The sequence below is a fragment of the Kogia breviceps genome, chromosome 2, assembly GCF_026419965.1.
Source record: "Kogia breviceps isolate mKogBre1 chromosome 2, mKogBre1 haplotype 1, whole genome shotgun sequence".
NCBI lineage: Eukaryota > Metazoa > Chordata > Mammalia > Artiodactyla > Physeteridae > Kogia > Kogia breviceps.
Genome location: NC_081311.1, coordinates 104,855,780 through 104,880,078, shown reverse-complemented (window position 1 = coordinate 104,880,078; position 24,299 = coordinate 104,855,780). Strand labels below are relative to the sequence as shown.

Genomic DNA, 24,299 nt, shown 5'->3' with positions numbered 1-24,299 from the left:
ATCCTCGGTGGGCTCTTCTGCGCAGGACTGGGGGCTCGGCTGGGGCCGCGCAGGAGACGCCGGGCGGCCCTTGGAGCTCCCAGGCGGGCGGGCGGGCGGGCGGGCGCTGGCCGCGGAGGTAGCCGGAGCCGAGCCGGGCGCGAGGGGCATCTGCAGAAGCGCGCACGCGCCCCGAGGAGAGGGAGGAGCTGCTGGAAGGGGCCCCGGTGAGCTGCCCCGCCCCGCGCGCGCTCTGGATGACACCGAGCGCCTGGAGGGCTTGTTCTCCTGCAAGGCGTCCCGCAGACTCACTCGGGCCGGGCCACGCCCGTAGAAGGAGGGTCCGTCAGGGAGAGCGCAGGGCCTCTGCGAAGAGCACGGGGCTTTGTCCCCGAGAGAGCCTTTCTCTCCAGCTCCTCTGCTGGTTCGCAGCTTCTAACCCAAGAGCCTCTAGCATATTTCGGCCAACGAAACCCAGCGTGCGGTGTCTTCGACACGGGCCAGTTCCAGGCTCCGCAGGGGCCAGGGCTTTGCAGGCTGTCCTCGTGTGCAGCGACCCCAGGCCCCCCGGGGCCCGTCGTGTGGCAGAGACGCCCTTTCGCTGTGACTGAGCAGGCCGAGCTGTTGTCGGGACAGCGGACCTGTCCTGAATCCTGGTTCTGCCGCGGACCAGCCGTGTCCCCTCGGGCAGGACAGGAACCCGCGCTGCGCCTTGGTTTCCTCTAATGTCCGTGGAGAAATCATTTACCACCTGATCGGACTATACTAGCTAGACTAGACTGTCGGCTAGCTGTCACCCGGGAATTACTGTACGAGTGTTGACTGTCCTCATGGTTGTGATTGTTTATTAAATAACCCGAGTTTCTTTTCCTTGATACCCAAAGATCTCGTTGTAAAGAAAACTAATATTGTCCGTTTTTCTTTTCTTTCTGCAGCAAAAGCTATGTGGTTCCTTTGCAGTGCAGTTGCCCTGTAGATTTCGAGTTTCATGTTGCTTTGGTTCAGTCTCATCAAGCCTTTACTGTTGAGCCAACATCAGGTAAGGAGGATTAATTCTCAAGTTGACAGAGTTCTCAGATCGAAGGTGATTTGGAAAGTAGCTCTCAAGTTATGGAAAAGAACAAGCCACACTTGAATATGTTACTTTAAAATGTGTGAGAGTAACAGACTTTACATGTCTGACACAATGTAAATTGGAACCGGAAATTTGGGAGTAAAAACAGTTGGGGATAATTAATTTGTGTCGTGGGGATAATTTATAATAATGCCCAGGTCAGTTTCTCCCAGAGTCAAAACTTGAAATCAGAAGTTAATCCATTCTAGTTCTAGTTTTGACTCTTGGTACAGCCTTGGTTTTGTAGTCACCTTTAATTCATGTTCAAAGAAAATGGGAATATTATTTCTTTCCAGGCCTTCAGAATCTTAGTGAAGGGTCTAAGGAATCTGTCTCACAGGTGGCGTAGACCATCTGTCTTTGCACGCCCCAAAGCATATAAACCCCAAAGAGGCTCAGGACCTCTGAGAGTGAAATCTCCACCTGAATTGATTTCTGCTTCCCAGTTTCTGTCTCTTGACATTTAGGTTTCAGATTTAAATAGCTGCCCACTGTGATCTGCTGCGAATGCTAAAATCATTTTGTTTCTATTTTGTATTTTTTTCTTATTTTTTGAGGTATACTTGACACATAAAAGTATTATGTTTTTGAAGTGTACAATGTGATGATTTGACGTATGTACACATTGTGAAAGGATTCCTTCACTGAGTTCATTAATATATCCATCACATCACAGTTACTTTTTTTTTTTTTTTTTTTAGATGAAACATTTAAGTTCTACTCTACTCTGAGCAAATTTCAATTATACAGTACGATGTTACCAACTATAGTCACCGTGTTTTACATTAGGTCCTCAAACCTTATTCATCCTGCAGTTGGAAGTCTACACCCTTTTACCAACCTCTCCTTTTTCCCTCACCCCTCAGCCCCTGGAAATCACTTTTCTACTCTCTGTTTCTAAGAATTGGACTTCTTTTCTTTTCGATATGCATATAAGCGATACCATGCAGTCTTTGTCTCTGTCTGGCTTATTTTACTCAGCATAATGCCCTCCAGGTTCATACATATTGTCGTAAATGGCGGGGTTTCCTTATTTTTTAAGGCTGAATAATATCCCATTGTATATATGTACCACATCTTCTTTTCCATTCAACTGTTGATGGACACAGATTGCTTCCATACCTTGGATATTGTGAATAATGCTGCACTGAACATAGGAGTACAGCTGTCTCTTCAGAATAATGATTTCATTTCCTTTGCATATATACCCAGATGTGGGACTGCTGGACCATATGGTAGTTCTATTTTTTTTTAAGGTTTTGAGGAACCTCCATACTGTTCTCTGTAGTGGCTGTGCTGGCTTGTATTTCCAGTAGTGCACAGGGCTCCCTTTTCTCCACACCCTCACCAGGATTTGTTACCTCTTCTTTTCGATAATAGCCATTCTAATAGGTGTGAGGTGATATCTCATTATGTTTTTTATTTGCATTTCCCTGATGACATAGTGTTGTTGAACACGTACCTGTTGGCCATTTGTATATCTCCTTTGGAAAAATGTCCATTCGGGTCCTTTGCTCATGGAAAAAATTGGGTTATTTGGGTTTTTCTGCTACTGAGTTATATGAGATCCTTGTATATCTGGGGTATTAATGCCTTATTGGATATGTAGTTTGCAAATATTTCCTTCCATTCCATAGGTTGCGTTTTCATTTTGTTGATGGTTTCCTTTACTGTGCAGAAGCTTTTGAATTTGATGTAGTCTCACTTGTTTATTTTTGCTTTTGCTTTTGGTATCAAATCCCCAAAATCATTGCCAAGACCAGTGTCAGGGAGCTTTTTTCTGTGTTTTGTTCTAGGTGGTTTATGGTCAGGTCTTACATTCAAGTCTTTAATCCACTTTGAAATCATTTTTTTTTATGTTTTAAATTTTTATTGAAATATAGTTGATTTACAATGTTGTGTTAGGGTAGGGTGTACAGCAAAGTGATTCAGTTATACATTCATATATATATTCTTTTTTAGATTATTTTCCCTTGTAGGTTATTACAAACTATTGAGTAGAGTTCCCTGTGCTATACAGTAGGTCCTTGTTGGTTGTGTGTTTTATATAGAGTAGAGTGTATACATGTCAATCCCAAACTCCTAAGTAATCTGCTTCCCACATTCATTTTTGTATGTGGTATAAGATAGTGGTTCAGTTTTGTTCTCTTACATGTGGCTGTTCAGTTTTCCCAACACTGTTTATTGAAGAGACTGTCCTTTCCCCTGTGTATGTTCTGGGATCCTTTGTTGCCAGTTAATTGACCACGTATGCATGAGTTTATTCCTGGGCTCTCTATTCTTTTCCATGAATCTATTTATCTATTTTTATGTCAATATCATTCTGTTTTGATTACTGTAGCTTTGTGATAGGATTTGAAATCTCAAAGAGTGATGCTTTAGCTTTGTTCTATCCCAAGATTGTTTTAGCTATTCTGAGTCTTTTGTGATTCCATACAAATTTTAGGATTGTTTGTTCTATTTCTATGAAAAGTACCATTAGAAGTCTGATAAGGTTGCATTGAATTTATATATCTCTTTGGATAGCATGGACATTTTAACAATATTAATTCTTCCAATCCATGAACATGGAATATCTTTCCATTTATTTGTGTCTTCTTCAATTTCTTTCATCAGTGTCTTATAGTTTTCAATGTACAGGTGTTTCACTTCCTTGGTTAAATTTATGCCTCATCACAAGAAGAATTTTTTTCTTTTCTTTTTATTGTATCTATTTGAGATAATAAACATTAATTAAACCTATTGTGGTCATCATTTCACAAATATGTAAATCAAACCATCATGCTGTGTACCTTAAACTTATACAGAAATGTATGTCAATTATTTCTCAATAAAACTGGAAAAAATTTATTCCTAGGTATTTTATACTTTTTGTTGCTACTGTAAATGGGATTTTTTTTTGGTTTTTGTTTTTAATTTTTATTTTATTTTTGGCCGTGTTGTGTCTTTGTTTCTGCATGTGGGCTTTCTCTAATTGCAGCGAGCGGGGGCTACTCTTCATTCCGGTGTGCGGGCTTCTCATTGCAGTGGCTTCTCTTGTTGTGGAGCACAGACTCAAGGGCTAGCGGGCTTCAGCAGTTGTGGCATGCGGGCTCAGTAATTGTGGCTCGCGGACTCCAGAGCGCAGTCTCAGTAGTTGTGGCGCACGGACCCAGCTGCTCTGCGGCATGTGGGATCCTCTTGGACCAGGGATCAAACCCGTGTTCCCTGCATTGGCAGGTGGATTCTTAACCACTGTGCCACCAGCGAAGTTCCCAGTGGGATTGTTTTCTTAATTTCACTTTCTGATGGTTTGTTGTTGGTGTATAGAAACACAACTGATTTTTCTATATTGATTTGTATCCTGCAACTTTACTGACTTTTTAAATTAATTCTAACAGGTGTTTTTGGTGTAGTTTTTAGGGTTTTCTGTAGTTTTCTGAAGCACCGCGCCTGGGATCTGGGAAGATAAAAGGGCTCTGGGGCCTGGTGTCTGCCTTAGCGGCTTGCAGTCTAGTTGGGAGACTAGTAAACATAGCAGGGTGACAGCTGGGGCGGCACCCGAGGATCGCAGGGTGGTGGAGTGTCGGGGGCGGAGGCTCCTGGGGGTGGAGCGTCAGGAGGAGTTTGCTGTAACACACAGGCTGGCGCAGGCTTTGAAGTTTTATTTATGGAGCTGGCAACACCTGCAGTGAGCAGGCACGTGCTTTTGTGAGACTTAGTAGGGGAGGCAGATGGCAGAGAGATGGTTTCAGGGGTGGGAGTCAGCAGCTGAAAGAAGACTTGGAGGAAGGGCTTTCCAGGCCGGGGAACGGTGATGCCAAGGCCCTGGGGTGGAGGAACCATGTCTGGGGATTGGAGCAGAGGCCGCTCTCCTCCTCACCTGAGCCTGATGTCCCCATCGCTCAGACAGCTCCCTGTGCTTCACTTGCGTCCCCAAGGCCTGCTCTGTATTCATGCCGTGACTTGAGAGTTTATCCTCACTTGCTTATTTCTTTTTGTTTGCTATCCCGACTAGCATGTAAACTCTGGGAACTCTGGGACTTTGCTTTGTTTATTGCTGTATCTCAAGTGCCTAAAAGAGTGCCTGGCACCCAGCAGTGCTCAGTGAATGCTTGGATGGCTGAATGAAAGGGCTGTGCGATTGGCACAGAGAGCAAGGCAGAGGGTGGACCAAGATTCAGAGGCCATGGATGGGAAGGGGGGATGCCAGGCCTTTATGAGGGTGTGTACAAGGCCTGTGCAGGGACCATGGAAAGACCCGATGCACCGGGACAGAGGGGGCCACCCAGAAAGCAAACCAGAGAGCCTTCAGTGGAAGCCAGAAGCATTAGCCCCACTCACACTCAGGACATTGACCCTCCCTCCCTCCCTGCCTTTTATTTTCCTTTCCATGTTCTTTGAACACTTACTGGGTTCCAAGCCCTGCTGGCAGCAGAGGTACAAAGGAGAAATAAACATCGTGTGATATCTGACTTTGGAGAGAACAGTCATCCATCCTGAAGATTTGAAAGGAGAGAATCAAATTACACAAAAATATAGGGAAATGAGGGCTTCCCTGGTGGCGCAGTGGTTGAGAGTCCGCCTGCCGATGCAGGGGACACAGGTTCATGCCCTGGTCCGGGAAGATCCCACATGCTGTGGAGCGGCTGGGCCCTGAGCCATGGCCGCTGAGCCTGCGCATCCGGAGCCTGTGCTCCGCAATGGGAGAGGCCACAACGGTGAGAGGCCCGCGTACCGCAAAAAAAAAAAAAAAAAAAAAAAAGAAAGAAAGAAAAAGAAAAAAATATACATATATATATATGGAAATGAATAATTTGGACACAAACTTTTATGTGTGTTGCTTGCTTTTCCTTGTGGCTTACAGCATGAACATTGACGTGTGGGAATTAGCTTAAAGATTATGGTTCTGGGAATTCACTTCTGAGTCAGTAGCGCTGATTGATAGGTATATGTTTATATAACTGACACAATCGAGTTATTATTATAAAGGATTAAGGTAGTAGTTGGATAAATAAGATCAATGTAAATATGCAGAAGTTGATTCACGTGTATTTAATGAAAAGACTATATAAAGATAATAGAAATACTGGTGCTTCTCATGGGAAGAATGTATTTGTGTGTGTGGTGTGTGTGTATGGGGTGTGTGAGAGTGTGTGTGTGTGTGTGTGTCAGCGTCTTTGCTGGGACTTGGCAGGAGGAGAACGCATCATGTTTTCTCATGTCTTCCCTCCCAGGAATAATACCAGCCAACGGGAAGACGGATGTGACAGTGACGTTTACCCCCTTTCAGTGTGGGATCGCACAGATAAAAGTGCAGCTATGGATTTCACAGTTCAACTCTCAGCCTTACGAGTGTGTCTTCACCGGAACGTGCTGCCCCAACGTGGCTTTAAAGTACAGCTGCGGGGGGCGGTGGCGGAGGGGGGGGGGCGGTTCTGTGTATTCTTCAAACTTTTTCAAAGCCCCAGGGCTTCCTTCCTTAGTTCTGTTTCTTTCTGTAGCAGAATTGCCATCGAAAGCATACTTACTATGCCTGAAACTGATACACTGTTTTATGTCAATTCTATGTCAGTTTTAGAAACTTATTTAAACGGTGAACCTTCCTAAAATACACATAAGATAGAACAGCAGTGCAGAGGATATCTCTGCACTTGTAGCAGTAGTTGCTTCTGGCAAGAGGGGAAGAGATGACGAGGAAAGGAAAATTTCACAGTATAAAACCCAACCTTGCAAAACCCTTACCAAGATTTTGAAAATGATAAAGAAAAAGTTTGATTTTCTCCTCTCCCCTTCATGCACAGGTACACATCACGCAGTAACATCATTAGGCATATTAAGTAAAGTGGAGTAACAACCTAGTATCAAAAGAAGAGCTAACTCCATGGTTTATTATATAGTTATGTTATTATTTTTTTTCTAAAAAGCCGAAGCAGCTTCAGTCAACTATAGACTATTTGTGTGGCCCACTGAACCCAAATCTGGCAAGCGCCCACAGCAGAACTAAAGTGAGGCAGCCGGTGATGAAGTAGCTTTGGGTGTAACTGAAAAGCAGAGCTCATTCCCCTGGTGTCAGTTACCGGCTGAGCAGAACAGTCCTGGCCAGCTCACGTCGCGTGCGGCGGCACACAAACTGCCTGCTCGACGGCATCTCCTGAGTGGGTCGTTGACTTGCCCCTCTTTGACTTCAGCTTCCACAGACATGTTCGTATACGATGGCGCATTGCGCGGCCCAAGCTCCGTACAGGAACGGGAGCAGACCTTTTCTAACGGATGTGCTGGTTTCCCAACTGGAGTTTAATAGCTTGTTTAGAGTGCTCTCGCTGTTTTCAAGGACTGTGTCTCCCCAGGCTGCAGGTGGGGCTAGAACAGCCATTCCACCAGGAAGGAGAAAAATGAGCCAGCTGCAGTGTGTTCTGAAGGTGTCATAGGTTGCGTTTTTGTTTCAGAGTTGGGTGAGTGATGGATGCACTTACGTATGTCCTGACTTTGGCACATAACTGACTGACTTTTTCCACATAACTTTGGTTTCTCGTTTTCTCGTTTCCATCCTTAACACTAGCCATTAGACTTCCTAAGGAGACTGGGTTTTTTGCTGTTGCTGTTAATCTTCACTGGACTATGGTTGCTTTAGGAGACTGGTTTTTAACACCCTCAGAAATTTGGGGTTGTTTCCCAGATATTTATGGCAGAGGTGGTATCAGAGCTCTGTTGAGATGCAGACGCCGGGCCACAGCTCACTCGTCCCTGCACCTCACAGCGCGTCCGTCAGTGTGGACGGGTTCTCCCGTGCCGTGACCTTTCGGGACTCTCACACAGGCCACGTTAAGTTTGGGATTGCAGGCCTACGGCCCGTGTTGTGCAGTGGGGCCGGGTCAGTAGGCGCTAGGCCAGTGCATGTCACATGCATGAATGGTCGCAATCTCTCATCTACCTCTGTAACGTCATGGGCACGTGTCATCTCACCAAACACGTGTTCACACATCCTCGCTTAAGGAAATGTTTTCACGGGTAGCATTTATAAACATGCGCGGTTCTACTACATGCAGCTTCTGCAGACATGGAAGCAGCCCTGTCTATACCTGCCTACGTTTAAAGCAGTTTTCATTCACAGAAAAGATCTCAAACATTAACCTGAATCACTTTTTTTTTTAAAGATCTTGCTACAGACAGTGGGAAAAATTATTCTTTTACTAGGAACATAAATCAATGTAAGAGTTTTTAAATGTGGTAAGTAAATTTAGCTGTGGAAGACCAACAGCCCAGAAATGAATTATGCTGGATGCTGAGAGCATTTTTCAGCAGATCCTATTTTCCACTTGTTATGTTCTTTGAGAACATAAGGAAAACAGCCGTCGAACAGCTGTTTGTATACGATTATGCTCTGGTATCCTGACCTTGTGTTTATTTTAGTAAACCACTGTCTTAGCACTCAGATTGATTTTTAGTTTAGATATAGTGTTGATATTTATTGGACTGTAAGTCATGGTATTATTGGAAAGAACTAAAATTAGGAGCCTTGAGTTGTTGCATTACATACTAATTTAATAATCTGTTTTCAACTCTAGGTTAGAAGAATTTGAAAGATTAAATACTCTTTCTAGGAAAGTAGTTGTTCCTCCAGAAAAGGCAAGGACACATGTACATTTTCACCGATTGCCAGCAAAGGCAAAGCCTCCCAAGATTAAGGTAAAGTGGGCATTATGTGAACCACGATGGAAGGAATGACAGAGAAGGCAATTAATGACTTTTCCCTCCTGGTTTGGTCTCAGGAAATCAAATACCAGAACTTGAGATTTCCAGTAGATTTATCGAATCCATTTGCTGTGGCAACTGTTCTAAACCAAGAACCAGGAAAACTGAAGATTAAAGAATTAAGAGAAGGTAAGCAGTTGATCCTCCGTAAATCAGCCCCTGGGCAGAATCTGAAGCAGCAGCAAAACTCAGTTAGATCACTGTTTTGTTTTGCCATTAGAAATGTGTTTTTCTCTCAGCCAATGATTCTGATTTGATTACTGGTATAATCGTGTTTGCTCCCTCCCTCAGTTTTGGACCAAGGCACTGAGGTTTCAAAAACAAGACAGATGAAGGAAGCACTCTTTGAACAGAAAGTCAGACAGAACACTTACGAAGAGCTCAAAAATCACCTTAAGTGGTAAATATTGTGCAATTATTTGCATCAAGTGACGGGTTGTTTTTTTTTTTTTGCGGTATGTGGGCCTCTCACTGTTGTGGCCTCTCCCGTTGCGGAGCACAGGCTCCGGACGCGCAGGCTCAGCGGCCACGGCTCACGGGCCCAGCCACTCCGCGGCACGTGGGATCCTCCCGGACCGGGGCACGAACCCGTGTCCCCTGCATTGGCAGGCGGACCCTAAACCACTGCACCACCAGGGAAGTCCCTAAATTCACTTTTGATCATGTGTTGTTCACATAATACTTTCTTGTTAAAAGATTTTAACCCTGCCAGTAAGAGGCACACACACTGATGTAGCATCTGTGGTTAACACACGCGCCCAAGTGCCCCAGGCACCTTTTATCCCACGAGCCCTTTGAAAGCAAGTGCTTTAGCATGTCTCTCCTAAAAGCAGGGACATTCTCCAGCATCAGCATAATCACTTCCAGAAGGTTTGCCAGGGATGAAGCCCCAAATGATCAGCCTCTATGCAGATTTACCTTGTTGTCCCAGCCATGACTCGTATACCAGGGGGTTTCGGGTTTTGGAGTGGGGAATCCAAGGTCCAATCAGAGATCATACAATTTGTGTGTACTTTTCATGTCTCTTTAGTTTCCTTTAATCTAAGACCATTCTCCAGAACTTTAAAGACCACAGCGACTGTATCCTTGTTTTGTTCTTTTTTTTTTTTGGCTGTGCCATGCAGCTTTCGGGATCTTAGTTCCCAACCAGCGATCGAACCCGCACCCTCAGCGGTGAAAGCCGAGAATCCTAACCACTGGACCGCCGGGGAACTCTGCTACTATATACTTTGAACACATATCAGACTCCATGATGGGTACATTACATACCAGAGGTGTTTTAAGTGTGATAAAATTCACATCACATAAAATGAACCATTTGAACCATTTTAAAGTGTACAAGCCAGAAGTTCTTAGCGCGTTCACGGCGTTGTGCAACCATCACCACTTATTTCCAGAACCTTTGCATCCCTCCAGAAAGGAAGCCTGTCGTAAGCATGAAACAGTCACGCCCCGTCCTCTTTCCGCAGCCCCTGGCGACCACTAATCCACTTTCTGTCTCTGTGGCGTTGCCCCTTATTTCATATGAGTGCAGTCGTAGACCACGTGGCCGTTAGTAACTGGCTTCTTTCACGGGTCGTGTTTTCAAGCTTCATCCACGCCACAGCACCTGTCAGCACTTCATTCATTTTTATGGCTGAATAAGGTTCTATTTTTTGGACATACTACATTGTGTTTATTCACTCATCAGTTGATGGACACTTGGGTAGCTTCCACCTCTTGGTTATTTTAAATAATGCTGCTACGAACATTTATACACAGGTTTTTGTGTGAACTTATCTTCTCAGGACTCTTGGGTGTATGCGTAAGAGAGGAATTGCTGGGTCGTGCGGTCCTTGTTCGTGTACCTTTTTGAGAACGGCCAGGCTGTGCTCTATGTGCTGCAGCATTTTACATTCCCGTCCGCAATGTACGAAGCTTCCGGGTTCTCCAGTTAATTCCCTTCGTTATGACTGTTGTCACCGTCATCACCCTGAGTCGTCATAGCCACCCAAGTGGGTGTGCAGTGGTGGTCCATCGCTGTGCTTTTGATTTGCATTTCCCTAATGACGACTGAGGTCGAGCATCCAGGTTTCTTTATTCATAAATATTTTCGTGTGTGTCACCAGAAGATGAGCTCTGTCTTGTGGAACACTTTATTCACCCTAGCTGTGTAGCTGTGGTCTCTGCAGCTTCTCTACCCCACGGTGTGTCCTCCCTCTTCAGCTGTGCAGTACGGCTAAGACACCCCATCCTGAAGTCGACTATGGCATTCCGATGGGTTCTGGAAGCTGGTTTTTTTCTCCCCAGGCAGGTACACCTCGGTAAAGATCACACGTCCTTTAAATTTAAAAAAGACCTTACTGAGGAGTGGCAGAGAGTAAACAACAAATACAAGGTCAGAATCACTGCTAATTCGATGTCATTTATTTCACTAAATACTGTGAATTCCTGCTGTATGCAGGATGCCATGTAAGGAGAGAAAACCTTACAATTAAGCTGGAAGGGGAGGCAGATGACCAGCCCAGGGTTAACTGCCTGTACCTGCCACCGAGACCTCTGCTAAGCATGCGCGGCTTCAGAGTCCAGCTAGCACAGGGCTCATGTGGCTGGAGAGCTTCCTAGGAGACATGGTATCTGTTTGAAAAGTAGTAAAGAGGAGAAAGGCGTCTACCTTAGAGGCGGGGAATGGCTCCAGTTCGGGCTGGAATGCCGGGCGTGAGCTGCAGAGCATGAAGGTAAGAGAGGCCCAGAGACGGTGACCAGGAGCGAAGCCAGAGCCAGGTCCAGACCGAAGCTGGAGGCCGAGCCCTGTGGCAGGAAACCGAGCAGAAGTGGGAGGGAGGGAGGGTGCAGACAAGTGGGCACGGGAGCTGCGCGGCCCAGACCCTCGGGGGCGGCGACTTATTGCTCGAGGGAGATGGCCAGTAATGCTGAATTCTGAAGTGTTCGTCGTAAATGAGCAGAGTCTAAATAAAGGTACAAGAAGTTTCCCTCCTCTTTCGTCTAGCGATGCACTTGCCAATCCCTTCTTTCAATTCCCTCTATTTTATTTGACTTTTAGTCATCATGGAGGTCTGGGGCCCTCCCCACGGAATCTGTATTTTGAACCTAAGGTCCCCAGTCTCAAACTCACCCTCCTGCTGTGTGCAGATCAGACTGGACAGCTCACCACCCTGGTGACAGTAATAGACATCTGTTATTCTCGTTTTCTTTGTGCAGTAGAGTTGATTTACAATATTGTGTTAGTTCCAGGTATACAGCTCAGTGATTCAGTTACACACACACGCGCGCACGCGCGCACATCTGTTCTTTTCCAGATTCTTTTCCCTTAGAGGTTATTACAAGATACTGAGTCTAGTTCCCTGTGCTGTACAGTAGGTTCTCTCATTTTCGAGTAGGGTGTTAATGTTTTGGTCGGATTTCTTCCAAGTTAGTCTATAAAAATGTTTGTGAACAGCATACCTGAAAGCCAAGCTAGTTTTAGAAGTTACCTAACACAAACATAATAAAAACCACAGAGAGGCAAAAGCTAACACATGTTTGCAGGTGCACGGCCCTCTTGCCCTGGAGGCAGGTGTGGGGAGACACTGAGCCAAGCCCGGCGGCCTTCCTGGGAGCGACCAGGCAGTGCCAGTGGCTCGGGGCCCAGGGAGCAGGCGGCGGGGGACACCTATCCACGGAAGGGACAGACCCCCAACTTCCACCTCCCAGGAAAGGGAAGGGATCACATGCCTTTGTTAAAACCTGACACTTGGCTCATGGGCTCTGGGGAGCTTAAAACTCCCCTGGGAGGTTAAATTTCTTGTAAATGAAATCTCTCTGCTCCCATGGTACACAGTTTCCTAAGACCCATTCTGTGAGTTTTAAATACCTCAGAAATAATTTCCAGAGACTATCCTCTAATTATAAGAAGAAGGTATTGGGTTTGTGCTTCAGTAGAAACTTTCCATGTTTAAACAGTAAGTGTACTTAAAACGATCATTTTAACCACTACTCCCAGCGGAACTTCATGGGTGGATTGGACCAATGGCTTAATGGGTTTCTACCAGTTTCAAAGAGAAATACAGTTATGTGCCTTTGTATTCCCTTTTAACATTTTTGATGATTGAAAACCCCAGCTAGATAGAGGAGATCCTGTTTTGGATGACGAATTCCGGCGACTCAGGACAGAAGTTCACCCGAAACGGGTTGTACGCGACCTGGAAGAAGTAAGTAACTTTCTTTATTTGGAATCTAATTATCAGCAGCTCTTTATATGCTTATTTTTTAAGCATATAAACAATTTTATAGAAATCCTTTTACCAAGAGAGTTTTAATAGTTTTAAATTTGCTTACCTTTCGGAGTGTTTTTTCTTACAACGTGTCCACAAGTCAGGCATCAAATTGTAATTAATGTTTCCCGTGAAATTAACAGCCTTGTATATGGGCCCCTGCTTCCCACACCTCCAAGTTCTCCTCTTGGTCTCCTTTGTTCTTCCCTTTTGCTGCCCATGCCCCTGTCCGCAGATCCTCGGGGTGGGTCCCTGGGTGGGTTCCTGGCCCCCTCCCCTCCCCTTGTAAGAAGACAGCAAGTCAGATGCCAGAGCTCTGGTCCCAGCTCCACCTCAGATGTGGGACCCGGGACGAGTCCTCTGAGCCCTTGTGCCTCGGTGTCCGCAGACGTGAAGTGGGGACAGTAACCACCCCCCACCGGAGTTTCCTCTGTCATGTGACAGTTTCTGGTTAAGACCCCAGTTTTTAATTTTTTTTACTTAAAGAAATGTTTTTGAAGCATAGCTGATTTACGATGTTGTGTTAATTTCTGCTGTACAGAAGTGATTCACTTATACATATATGTACATTCTTTTTCATCTTCTTTTCCATTATGTTTTATCACAGGCTATTGAATAGAGTTCCCTGCGTTCTACAGTAGGACCTTGTTGTTTACCCCAATTTTTAATTTTAACAACGAAAAAATGCTTCCCAGTCTCCCCCCCTCCACCATTCTCAGTTGTCTCTTCTGGGTCTGCACATCTGCACTGTTTTTACCCCTTTTCTCTCCCCGCGCCCCATCTCATCTGGCCGCACAGTCGCGCTAGTCGCTCTTCCACGAGGCCATCCCCCGGTCCGCCTTCACGGCTCGCCCTCAGCTCACCCTGCAGGTGAATGGTTTGTGTTCCGCCCCTCCGCCCTCTCCTGCGAGGCCCACTGCCCAGGCCAACGCAGGACTGACTCACTTCCGATGACTTTGTTGTCACGTTGCTCCCCTGTTCAGTGACCTGCAGCGCCAAGGCTCTGGCCGGCGTCACGACACCCCCAGACAATCTTTCCTTCCCAGTCGTTACTGACCCACACACACTTGTGCCCCCGGTGCGCGGGCTCCACTGGGGACCACACGCTCTAGCCTCCTGCTTCCGCAGCATCCCAGCACCTGACGCAGGGTTCTGATTTCTGTGTGACTTTATTCTTCGTCTCTAGACTGTACATTTCTTTCTTTCTTTTTTCTTGATGTGATATTCAGTTTTTTAAAAAGAAAACTCTTAACAAATGAGGGAAACAGAAGCTTTTATAAACTCATAAATTGCTTTTTCAGAAAAATTCCCATAAAAGTCATTCTAATTGCCGAAAAATTAGAAGTACTGTATATACAAGCAAGTACAAACTCTTTTATTCAATATTGTGTTAGAGGTTCTGGATAGTACAGTATGATAAGAGAAAGATACAAGAAAAGTTATAAGTATTGGAGAGAAAGAAATAAAAAGATAATTGATTTTATATGATATAATTAACTATGATTGTAGAAAATCTAAAAGCATCTATTGCCAGATTCAGTAAACCTACTGAATTTGTATGAGAATTTGGCAATTGCATATAAAATCATTATACAAGAATATCAACTGTATTTTCATATACAAGAAATAAAACGTTGGCATATAATTTAAAAGACATGTAATTTATAATAGCAAGCAAGTACCTAGAAGCAAATCTAACAATTACAAAACTTTACATTAAAACAATAACAGGGCTTCCCTGGTGGCACAGCGGTTGGGAGTCCGCCTGCTGATGCAGGGGACACAGGTTCATGCCCCGGTCCGGGAAGATCCCACATGCCACAGAGCGGCTGGGCCTGTGAGCCCTGGCCGCTGAGCCTGCGCGTCCGGAGCCTGTGCTCTGCGACAGGAAAGGCCACAACAGTGAGAGGCCCGCCTACCGCCAAAAAAAAAAAAAAAGATCTAAATAAATTGAAAGATATTTGTAGACGTTTCATGGAAGAGAATAAGCATTGTAAAGATGTTACCTTTTTCCAAATTGATCTACAGATTAAATGCAATCCCAATTAATATCTCAGTAGGCTTTGTCATGGAATATTATAACTCTTTAAGTACATATATATGTCTATATACACAACATGAACATGAATATCATGTATACATACGTATATATATGAAAGAGCAAAGGCTCAAGAATTTTTTTAACTTAACATGAATAAACCAGGGGAGAGGACTTTCTCTGAAGGAGACAAAGCTTTATGACCAAGTTAGATCAGTAAGGCAGTGTGGTGATATTGGCATACGGATAGACAAAAGATAAATGAAACCAAATAGAAAGACAGAAACAGATCCACATATATATCGAGTCTTGATATATGATAGATGTGGCATTGTAAGTCACTTGAAAAATGAGATAGATTGTACATTTCTTGAAACCCAAATCTTGTCTCCCACTTTTGGTCCCTAACCCAAGAAGTATTCCCTATAATGCTATGTACACCAAAAGTGCTTAATAAGTCCTCATTAAATGGAAGAACAAATAATAACTTGGTTTGGGATCCAACTCTGAAACATTGTTATTAAATGCTTTTACGCCAGGAGTTAAAATTTAAATCTAACATGCGCCTATATTTTGTGTTCACAGAAAACCAGGGAATTTCATCCTACATTTGATCCGCTCGTAAATAACACTTGGGTCAACAGGTTCTGGGCGCAGAGACGGTTTCAGCAAGCAGCACGCAAGGTAAAGTCTCAGCACCAGGTTGAAAATTTAATTTCTTTAGTTATCAGCACAGGGAAATTGAACAGTGAAATTTTTTTTATAGCAGCTTTATTGAGATGCAATTCACATGCCTTAAAATTCACTCCTGTGAAGTGTACAGTCCAGTCGTTTTTAGAGGAGTACGGCCATCACCACTATCTGATTTTAGGGCGTTGTAATCACTGCTTAAAGAAGCCTGGTCCCCAGCGGCAGTCGCTCTCCACCCCTCACCCCCTTCCCTGTTCACTTTCTGCCTCTGTGAATTTGCCTATTCTGGACGTTTCGTATACACGGAATCCTACAATACGTGGCCTTTTGTAACTGGCCTCTCTCACTTAACATGTTTTCAGGGTTCATCCACGGTGTAGCATGTTTCAGTACCTCATTCCTTTTTCTGGATGAATAGCATTCATCCTTGAACGGAGATACCACACTCTATCTAGTCATCGGTTGAAACATTTGGGCTCTCCTCACCTTTTGGCTGTCATGGTGAGAATAACGGTGCTACATGCATTTATGTGCAAGTTTGTGGACGTGTTTTCAGTTCTCTGCGGTGCGTACACCTAGGGGCAGAATTGCTGGGCCATATGGAAGGATGCTGGTTAGTGATTTCTAGAGAGGACAGTGGGGTGCTCCTGTGCCCCTCAGCCTCTGCAGTCCCTAAAGGGTGTGAGGGGACCCCCTGGCCCGACTCCGCCTCCCCTCCCCAGCTGCCCCGTCCTCTGTGTGGTCCCAGTCCGCCTGGAGCCCCTCCCATCTCCCTTCCCCCACCCACACCTGTCCTCCGGCCAGCTCAGCCTACCCCTCCTCCAACAAACAGTCCTGTAGGCACTAGCGCTAGGCCGTCTTGGGGTGCCTCTCGCGTCTGATGCTGCCTGTCGACCTCTGGTCCCAGCCACTGGAGCCTGGCTGCCTGGGGGGCAGAACCCCTCCCGCTCCCACCCCCGCCCCGGCAGGGAGACCAAAGGTGGAGACACGGACTCTGGAGACAGGCTGCTTGCCCTTCATTCTCTTTTCTTTTTCTTTAATAAATTATTTCATTTTTATTTTAGATAATCATTTTACTCTTTTTTTCCACTAGTAAATGTGTTTGATTGATTGATGGATTGATGGATTGATTTTTGGTCATGCCGTGCAGCATGTGGGATCTGGCTCCCCAACCAGGAATCAAACCCTCACCCCCTGCAGTGGAAGCGCGGAGTCCTAACCACTGGACGGCCAGGGAAGTCTCTTGCCCTTCATTCTTGGTGCTACTTCTTTCTTTATGGTTTTTAAAAGTTTTTTATTCAAGTATAGCTGATTTACAATGTTGTGTGAATTTCTGGTGTACAGCAAAGTGATTCAGTTATACGTATACATTCTTTTTTGTATTCTTTTCCATATGGTTTATCACAGGGTATTGGATATAGTGCCCTGTGCTCTACAGTAGAACCTTGTTGTTTATCCGTTCTATATATACTAGTTTGCCTCTGCTAAACCCAAACTCCCGGACCACCCCTCCCCTGCACGCCCTCCCCCTCGGCAACCACAAGTCTGTTCTCTATGTCTGTCAGTCTGTTTCTGTTTCGTAGATTTTTGTGTCATATTTTAGGTTCCACATATAAGTGATATCATATAGTATTTGTCTTTCTCTGTCTGACTCACTTCACTTAGTGTGATCATCTCTAGGTCCCTCCATGTTGCTGCAGATGGCATTATTTCATTCTCTTTGATGGCTGAGTCACATTCCATTGTATATATGGACCACATCTTCTTTATCCATTCCTCTGTCGGTGGACATTTAAGTTGTTTCCATGTCTTGGCTATTGTGAAGAGTGCTGCTATGAACATAGGGGTGCTTGTGTCTTTTCAAATTAGAGTTTTGTCTGGATGTCCGCCCAGGAGTGGGAATGCTGGGTCCTATGGCAGCTCTATTTGTAGTTCTTTGAGGAGCCCCCACACTCTTCTCCACAGTGGCTGCACCAGTTTACATTCCCACCTTGGTGCTACTTCTCATGAGCTGTCCAATCTTGGACAAGCTCCGTGACCTACCTCTGTGCCTTCGTCTCCTCGCCTGTCACTGAGGACGCCAGTAAGGCCTGTCTCAGGGCTGCCATGAAGGTCACGTGAGTCAACACGTAGAAGACTCCAGGAGTTTGCGGTACAGGTGATCTCTCAAGCGGTGCTTGCAGCCCAGGCTGATGCCTGTAAACCAGTGTCCCTGCTGGGGCTTTGTCTGGGTGGGCTCTGCGCATGTGCAGGACAGAGGTGGCCACGAGACACTAGCTGCTCGTGGGACAGCCCCGGCCGCTCTGGAGCCAGTCCTCCTGGGTCAGCAGCTGTGTGTCTGGCTCTGAGTGGAGGCTCCGTCCTTCCCGCACACTCCCCAGCAGATGCTGCCAGTGAGATGTGCCAACACGTCCCCAGCCCGACGGCCCCCGCCATCCCCCCGGCCCAGCCATAGCCCCATCCTCTCGCCTGGACCACTGCAGCCAGAAGAGGCCTCCCAGAGCTTGGACGTGGTCGGACGTTGCCCCTGGGAAAACCTTCCAGAGGCCCCCACATTGCCATTGGAGTAAAAGGCGCAATTTTTATCAAGGCGATAAGGCCACATTGGGTTCCCTCTGCCCTTTAAGCGTGTCTCCTTTGTTCCTGAATCAGAAAGGCCTTCCTTACGTCCTCCCTGCGGGAGTGGCCAGACCCCTCCAAGCCCCTCGTGCCCCCGTGTGTTTAGTCTTCTTCGTTTTCCTCATGGTGTTGAGCTTGTGTACCCACGTGTCTCCTGCCACCCCACTCCCCACACGCGCGCACATAGAGGACGCCAGCTCTGTGCGGGCTGGGCCCCCGTCCGCTCCCCGCCGCATCTGCAGTGCCCGAACAGGACTGTGTATGGATGAGTGGCGGGCCCGGGGGCGGATGGGAAGGGGCGGGGGCCGTGAAAGGAGCTGCCCCAGCTCTGGGCGCAGAGCGTGCGGTGTGCGGCCAGCCCGCCCAACCCCTGCCCGGTGTCTACAGGGTTGTCCGCTTAGCTTGTCCTTCGGCTCTGAAAATGACACAGCAGCGGTGTCACGACTCAGACGTACCGAGAAGAAAGACCGTAGAACTAGTCACTCTTTCCCTGCTGGAAATATGAGAAAACTGGGGCTCATAAATTGGGAGGGTCAAGGCCAGATGACAGCCGGGTCTCTGTTTGCGTCCAGGCGGGTCTGCGCTGCCCAGGCCTCGATGCCCACGGCCTTGTCCAGGGCACTGTGACCCTCCCTGGGAATTCCACGTAGATCAGTGGCCTCAGCCCCTGGCTGTGCTTGAGGAAATTGAGCTAAACTGGATGCCAGAGTGAGCACCGATGAACAGTGTGAAATCGTTCTTCTTTCTACTTCCAGGTCATGATGCATCGCCGCTTGCTGAGCATGCTGACCGCGATCCGTAACGTGCACAGAGACGCCCCCAGGGAAAGGTTCGCCCACAGAAGACAGTCCCCAGCACAAGGTAGAGCCGGCTGCGAACAGCCGTGCTTCCTCCAGCATGAGTCCTGAGTAGCGGGCTTCTCTGTTAGGAAGTTAGCCGGGTACAGCTGCGTGCTTTCCTCCCTCACACGCGCTGGGTTTAGGAAAGTTATTGGCGCGCAGTGATTTACAGTGTTGCATTCATTTCTGCTGCACAACATGGTGATTCGGCCAGTTATACACATATATTCATGTTCTTTCCAGGATGGTTCATCACAGGATATTGAGTAGAGTTCCCTGTGCTACACAGTAGGACCTTGTTGTTTATCTGTCCTGTATATACTAGCTTGCATCTGCTGACCCCAACCTCCCAGTCCATTCCTTCCCGACACCCCACCCCCTTGGGAACCACAAGCTGTTCTCTATGTCTGTGAGTCTGTTTCTGTTTCATAGGTAAGTTCATTTGTGTCATATTTTACATTCCACAAGTAAGTGATACCATATTTGTCTTTCTCTGTCTGACTGACTTCACTTAGTATGATCATCTCTAGGTCCATCCATGTTGCTACAAATGGCATTCTTTTGTTCTTTTTTATGGCCGAGTAATATTCCATTGTATATATGGACCACATCTTCTTTATCCATTCTTCTGTCGATGGACACTTAGGTTGCTTCCATGTCTTGGCTATTGTGAATAGTGCTGCTATGAACATAGGACATTTTATTACAGTTTAATTATCCTCTTTCCTCCTATATTATTTTATCTCTGATGCTGACATTTGTAATAAAGAAACTCTTTTAAAAAACATTGTAAAATTTACCCGTGAGTTACGTATGGGCACCTGTAAAATGTCTTTACATGCTTCTTTAATTTGATCTTTTTCTTTGCTGACAAGGGCAAAGCATATTCATTAGAGAGACTTTCACTACGAATTATAGTTTTTTGGAAGTAAAAATACAAATTTTTAAAAATTGGAGAAGGGGTGGAGGTAAAGAACAAAAGAGAAACTAAACACGAGACTGCACACCTGCATGTGTACACACCTGCATATGTACACACCACATGTACACACCTGCATATGTACACACCTGCATATGTACACACACACACGTTCTTTCTGAAATGGCGTGTGCCGAGGACGCGCATGCAACCGGAGACGGTGGTTTCGCACAAATACCTTACGATCCTCCCGAAGCGGTGTTTTCTTTTTCCCCCGCAGACGAGCCTTCCTCCAGACGCCTTCGGGCGTGGGTCAGTCAGGACGATTACTGCAGCTCCTTCTCTGTGTCACCCCAGCAAGTGCTGCCCTTCGCCTTCCCGGCCTACAGCGCCCCCTGGGGCTCCGACGAGCTGGTGGGTGTGTGGGGCTGCGGTGGCCCAGGCGCCGTCAGGGCCACAGGCAGGTGCCGGCTGAGGGGAGCCCCGCCCTGCCTCCGGCTCCCCGCCGCCTGCTGAGGGGCTCCCAAGGCAGACCTGCGCCCAGGTTACTGTGATGAACGGGAAACCGAGTGGCCCCTGCTGCCCCGTGCCTGGCCCTGGGATGCCTGTGCAGGCCCGGCCCAGCCTGGAGGCCGCCGGGCCCGGCCTGGCCCCGAGAGGCAGGCCCAGCCCAGCCGAGCCCCCCGGGTGCGTGGGATCGGCGGGGGCCGGGGTGAGCGGCCGCAGCCTCGAACGGGCCAGCCTCGGACTCACAGGTCCATCCGTCCCTCCCTCTCGGTGGCAAGAAGGTGACAGTTAGCCAGAGGACGCGTGGCCGTGACTCAGATCGTGGCCAGACCACGCGTCAGGCAGTTTCTGAAGCGCTTCAGTTCTGTCAGCTCATTTAATCTTCAACAGGTTGACATGGGGGGTTCATCCTCTCACAGTTGAGAAGGAGCCTGGGACACAGGGTCACAGAGCCAGTGATGAGATGTTGCCCGAGTTCCCCAAGCTCACGCAGTTAGCAATGAAAAGTGTGTTTTAATCGATTGTGAAAGGGCACAAGCAAAACAGTTTTTGTGTTTCAGAGAATGAACTTGCCATTCACCTCCTGTAAAACTGCGTTAAGCCTTGCAGGTTAAGCTACTCAAGAATTACAGGACTGACTTTAGAAATTCCACGTGTTTTCCGCATTAGAAAATCAAATGACTTAAAAGATGAAGATATTTATTTCCTAGGAAATGATAAATCTGAGATTTTCAGGCGCTAAGAATTATCTGGGACTCAATAATTAATGGGTGGAAAGAGTGGTAGGGGTGTACTGTGCTGTGAAGCCCGTCTTTTTTTTTTTTTTAATAATTCAAAGCTTATCATTTCATTTGGTGCTTGAGTTAGTGCTGCAGAAACTTCTGTGCTGCTCAGGGTTGATGAAAAACAGAAAGCTCAGCCTTCCTGTCCATAAAGAATGTTGTAATTCATTCCATAAATACTGTATTTCACCTATTCTAAGATCACGTTTTAAAACACACAGCACCTTTGAGATTGGGAAATGTCTTATCATTGGTGGCACATTCGCATTGCGTCCTATCAGTCTAACGACCGTGTCTCATCTCAGTGAGACGTAGTATTTACTGAGTGCCTGTCACAGGTGGGGCGCCGTTGCAGGCTCTGGGTGATGCAGCAGATCTGCGTGCAGGACATTTGTGAGGTGGTGCTTCGGGATTAGCGTCCGTGGAAGGGAAGCAGCTGCAGTGGGCAGAGGAGAAGTTAGGCTGCATCCTTTGACAGAGGCCTCAGCTGCCGTCCTGAGAATCACACCCGAAGAGACAAGGGGGGCGGGGCCCCACGCCACCTCCGAGCCACTCGCGGGAGGCAGCGGCTGCGGTCGAGGGAAGGGTCACTTAGAGGGAGGGGCTGCTCGTGTAACGTGCAAAATGTAGAGAGACAGAAGCATAGCTGCTCTCGCTCCGTAATGATCACGTGTCACTTTTTTGAATTTTCACATTTTAGGCTCCTGGTGGCCTTGGACCTGTTCCAATTAAACCTTCAGAAATTCAAATCAAGCAGGCCTATTCCTCCTTCAATCTGCAGGTTAGACCTGTCATGTGGTTTTGTTAATTGGGTTTCTTATTAAGTGAACAGAATATTCTTGAATTTGAGTTGCACTGTTTTTATTAGTTTTGCTCTATGACGGATTATGCCGCGTAGCATACTGTGTGTATTTCTCTGCTGTTATTTTATGCGACGTGCGAGGTATAGCAGATTCTCTTTTCCTAATGTGGCTTATGGAAACCAGGATCTTTATTCTGTGGATATACCATATAGTATGCATATCTGAAGCAGCCTGAACTACATGTTAGAAACTTGAAGAAAAGACACAAGTGAACCAAAGTGAGTCAGCCTTTGTGTATGACCACTTCTGCTTTTGAAAATATGCATGCTTTATTTCTTTTTTCTTTTCTTTCTTTTCCTTTTTTTTCATTGAAGTATAGCTGAATCCCAATATCTTGTTAGTTTTAGGCATACAGCGCAGTGATTCAGTTATACACACACACACGTATGTATATTCTTTTTCAGGTCCTTTTCCCTTTTAGGTTATTACTAAATATTGAGTATAATTCCCCGTGCTGTCCAGTAGGTCCCTGTAAAATATGCATGTTTTAAACTGACAAACTGGTGTTCAGTGTATTGCAGAGTTAGGCCCTAAGACAGGGGCGAGGAGCTGTGAACAGCGCTGTGTACTGGGACCCAGAACAGGGCCCAGGACGGCGCTGACAAAGCTGCTGGTTAAACGTGGCGCTCGTTTTCCTTTTAGCCCCCCGGCGGCTGCGAAGTGCCTCGCAAGGGCTTCGAGCGCCTGCCTTCTCTCACCCAGGTTCCTCAGCTGTACCAGATCAAGAGGTACCAGCCAGTCTCTGTGCAGAGGTCTCCAACCAGCTACCGGCCTCAGAAGCTTGCCCGGGCCCTGAAGCCAGGAGCTGAGGTGACAGGTCCCCACCCTCGGGAGTGCCCCACCTTCCCGCCCCCCTGGCCGTGGACTAACGCGCTGTCCTTGGTCCTGGTCCAGGACGAAGCCACCTCCGTCATGGCCCTGCCCAAGCAGGACTCCGCGCCCCAGCTCCCCGGCGAGACCTCTGTGCTGAGCATACGACTCCCTGAGGCCTTGGCCCGGGCTCCAGAGTACGACCCGCTTTATATCTTTGTAAGTGACATCAGCAGAAGCCATTGTTCCCTGTCCCTTTATCTAGCAGTTACTTCATAAGAAAGCAGAAACAAATAGAAAACAGTCTTATCTTTGGTTACCAAAGGGGAAAGGGGGGAGGGATAAACTAGGGGGGTAGGATTAGCAGACACACACTACTGCAGGTAGAAAAGGTCAGCAGCAAGGACTGACTGTGCGGCACAGGGCGGTGTACTCGCGATCTTGTAATAACCTGTAAGGGAAAAGAATCTGGGAAAAAAAAAAAAATATATATATATATATATATAACTGAATCACTTTGCTGTACACCTGAAACTGACCCAATATTGTACATCAATTATACTTTGTTTTTTTAAAAAAAAAATTGAGAAAAATAAGACAGGAGCACTAATTGGGGATATTTCTTTCTCTGGAATTTCAAGGGTTAAACCACACCTCACCTTTGAATTGCTGGCCAGCCTTTATCGTTCGGAGAATATCAATGTTTTTGTCTTTTAACAACTGCAGCATTTATTTTTTTATGACAGTAGCTTTATGATCTTTTCTAATTATCTGTAATATGCACACGTGTATTTTTGTGTTTCTTTCAAGTATAGTTGCCATGCAATATTATGTAAGTTACAGGTGTACAATACAGTGATTCACAATTTTTAAAGGTAGTATATATGTATATATATTTTAAGAAGAAAATACAACAGAAAAAAAGTAAAGTCACCCCAGCCCCGTCCCGCGGCGCTTAGTTGATTCTTTATCCCATCTCCGGGCACCGTGTCCCTGCCACACCGACGCCTGATTCCCTGTCTTCTACCAAACTGAGTCCAGTCTCCCAGGGATGTGGGGTCCAGCCGGTTCTTCCCCCTCCCCTGCCCTCCGGGGCGCCCCCTTCCCTCTTATCCTTCTAGGTACCCAAGCCCTAAGTGACTGAAGGCCAGA

General features: G+C 46.5%; 1 protein-coding gene across 3 annotated transcripts in view; it reads left to right on the top strand.

Annotated features, from left to right (window-relative positions):
• Nucleotides 1-24,299, top strand: part of CFAP221 (cilia and flagella associated protein 221) — a 72,967-nt gene that overhangs the window by 36,665 nt on the left and 12,003 nt on the right. For all 3 annotated transcript variants that reach the window (XM_059054916.2, XM_067025903.1, XM_067025902.1), the window contains 13 exons: nucleotides 915-1,018; nucleotides 6,310-6,469; nucleotides 8,641-8,761; nucleotides 8,845-8,956; nucleotides 9,119-9,227; nucleotides 11,117-11,204; nucleotides 12,928-13,017; nucleotides 15,704-15,802; nucleotides 19,183-19,288; nucleotides 20,466-20,599; nucleotides 22,175-22,255; nucleotides 23,040-23,147; nucleotides 23,232-23,366. In XM_059054916.2, coding sequence (XP_058910899.1) covers nucleotides 915-1,018; nucleotides 6,310-6,469; nucleotides 8,641-8,761; nucleotides 8,845-8,956; nucleotides 9,119-9,227; nucleotides 11,117-11,204; nucleotides 12,928-13,017; nucleotides 15,704-15,802; nucleotides 19,183-19,288; nucleotides 20,466-20,599; nucleotides 22,175-22,255; nucleotides 23,040-23,147; nucleotides 23,232-23,366 — 1,447 coding nt within the window. The remainder of the gene's footprint in view (nucleotides 1-914; nucleotides 1,019-6,309; nucleotides 6,470-8,640; nucleotides 8,762-8,844; nucleotides 8,957-9,118; nucleotides 9,228-11,116; nucleotides 11,205-12,927; nucleotides 13,018-15,703; nucleotides 15,803-19,182; nucleotides 19,289-20,465; nucleotides 20,600-22,174; nucleotides 22,256-23,039; nucleotides 23,148-23,231; nucleotides 23,367-24,299) is intronic.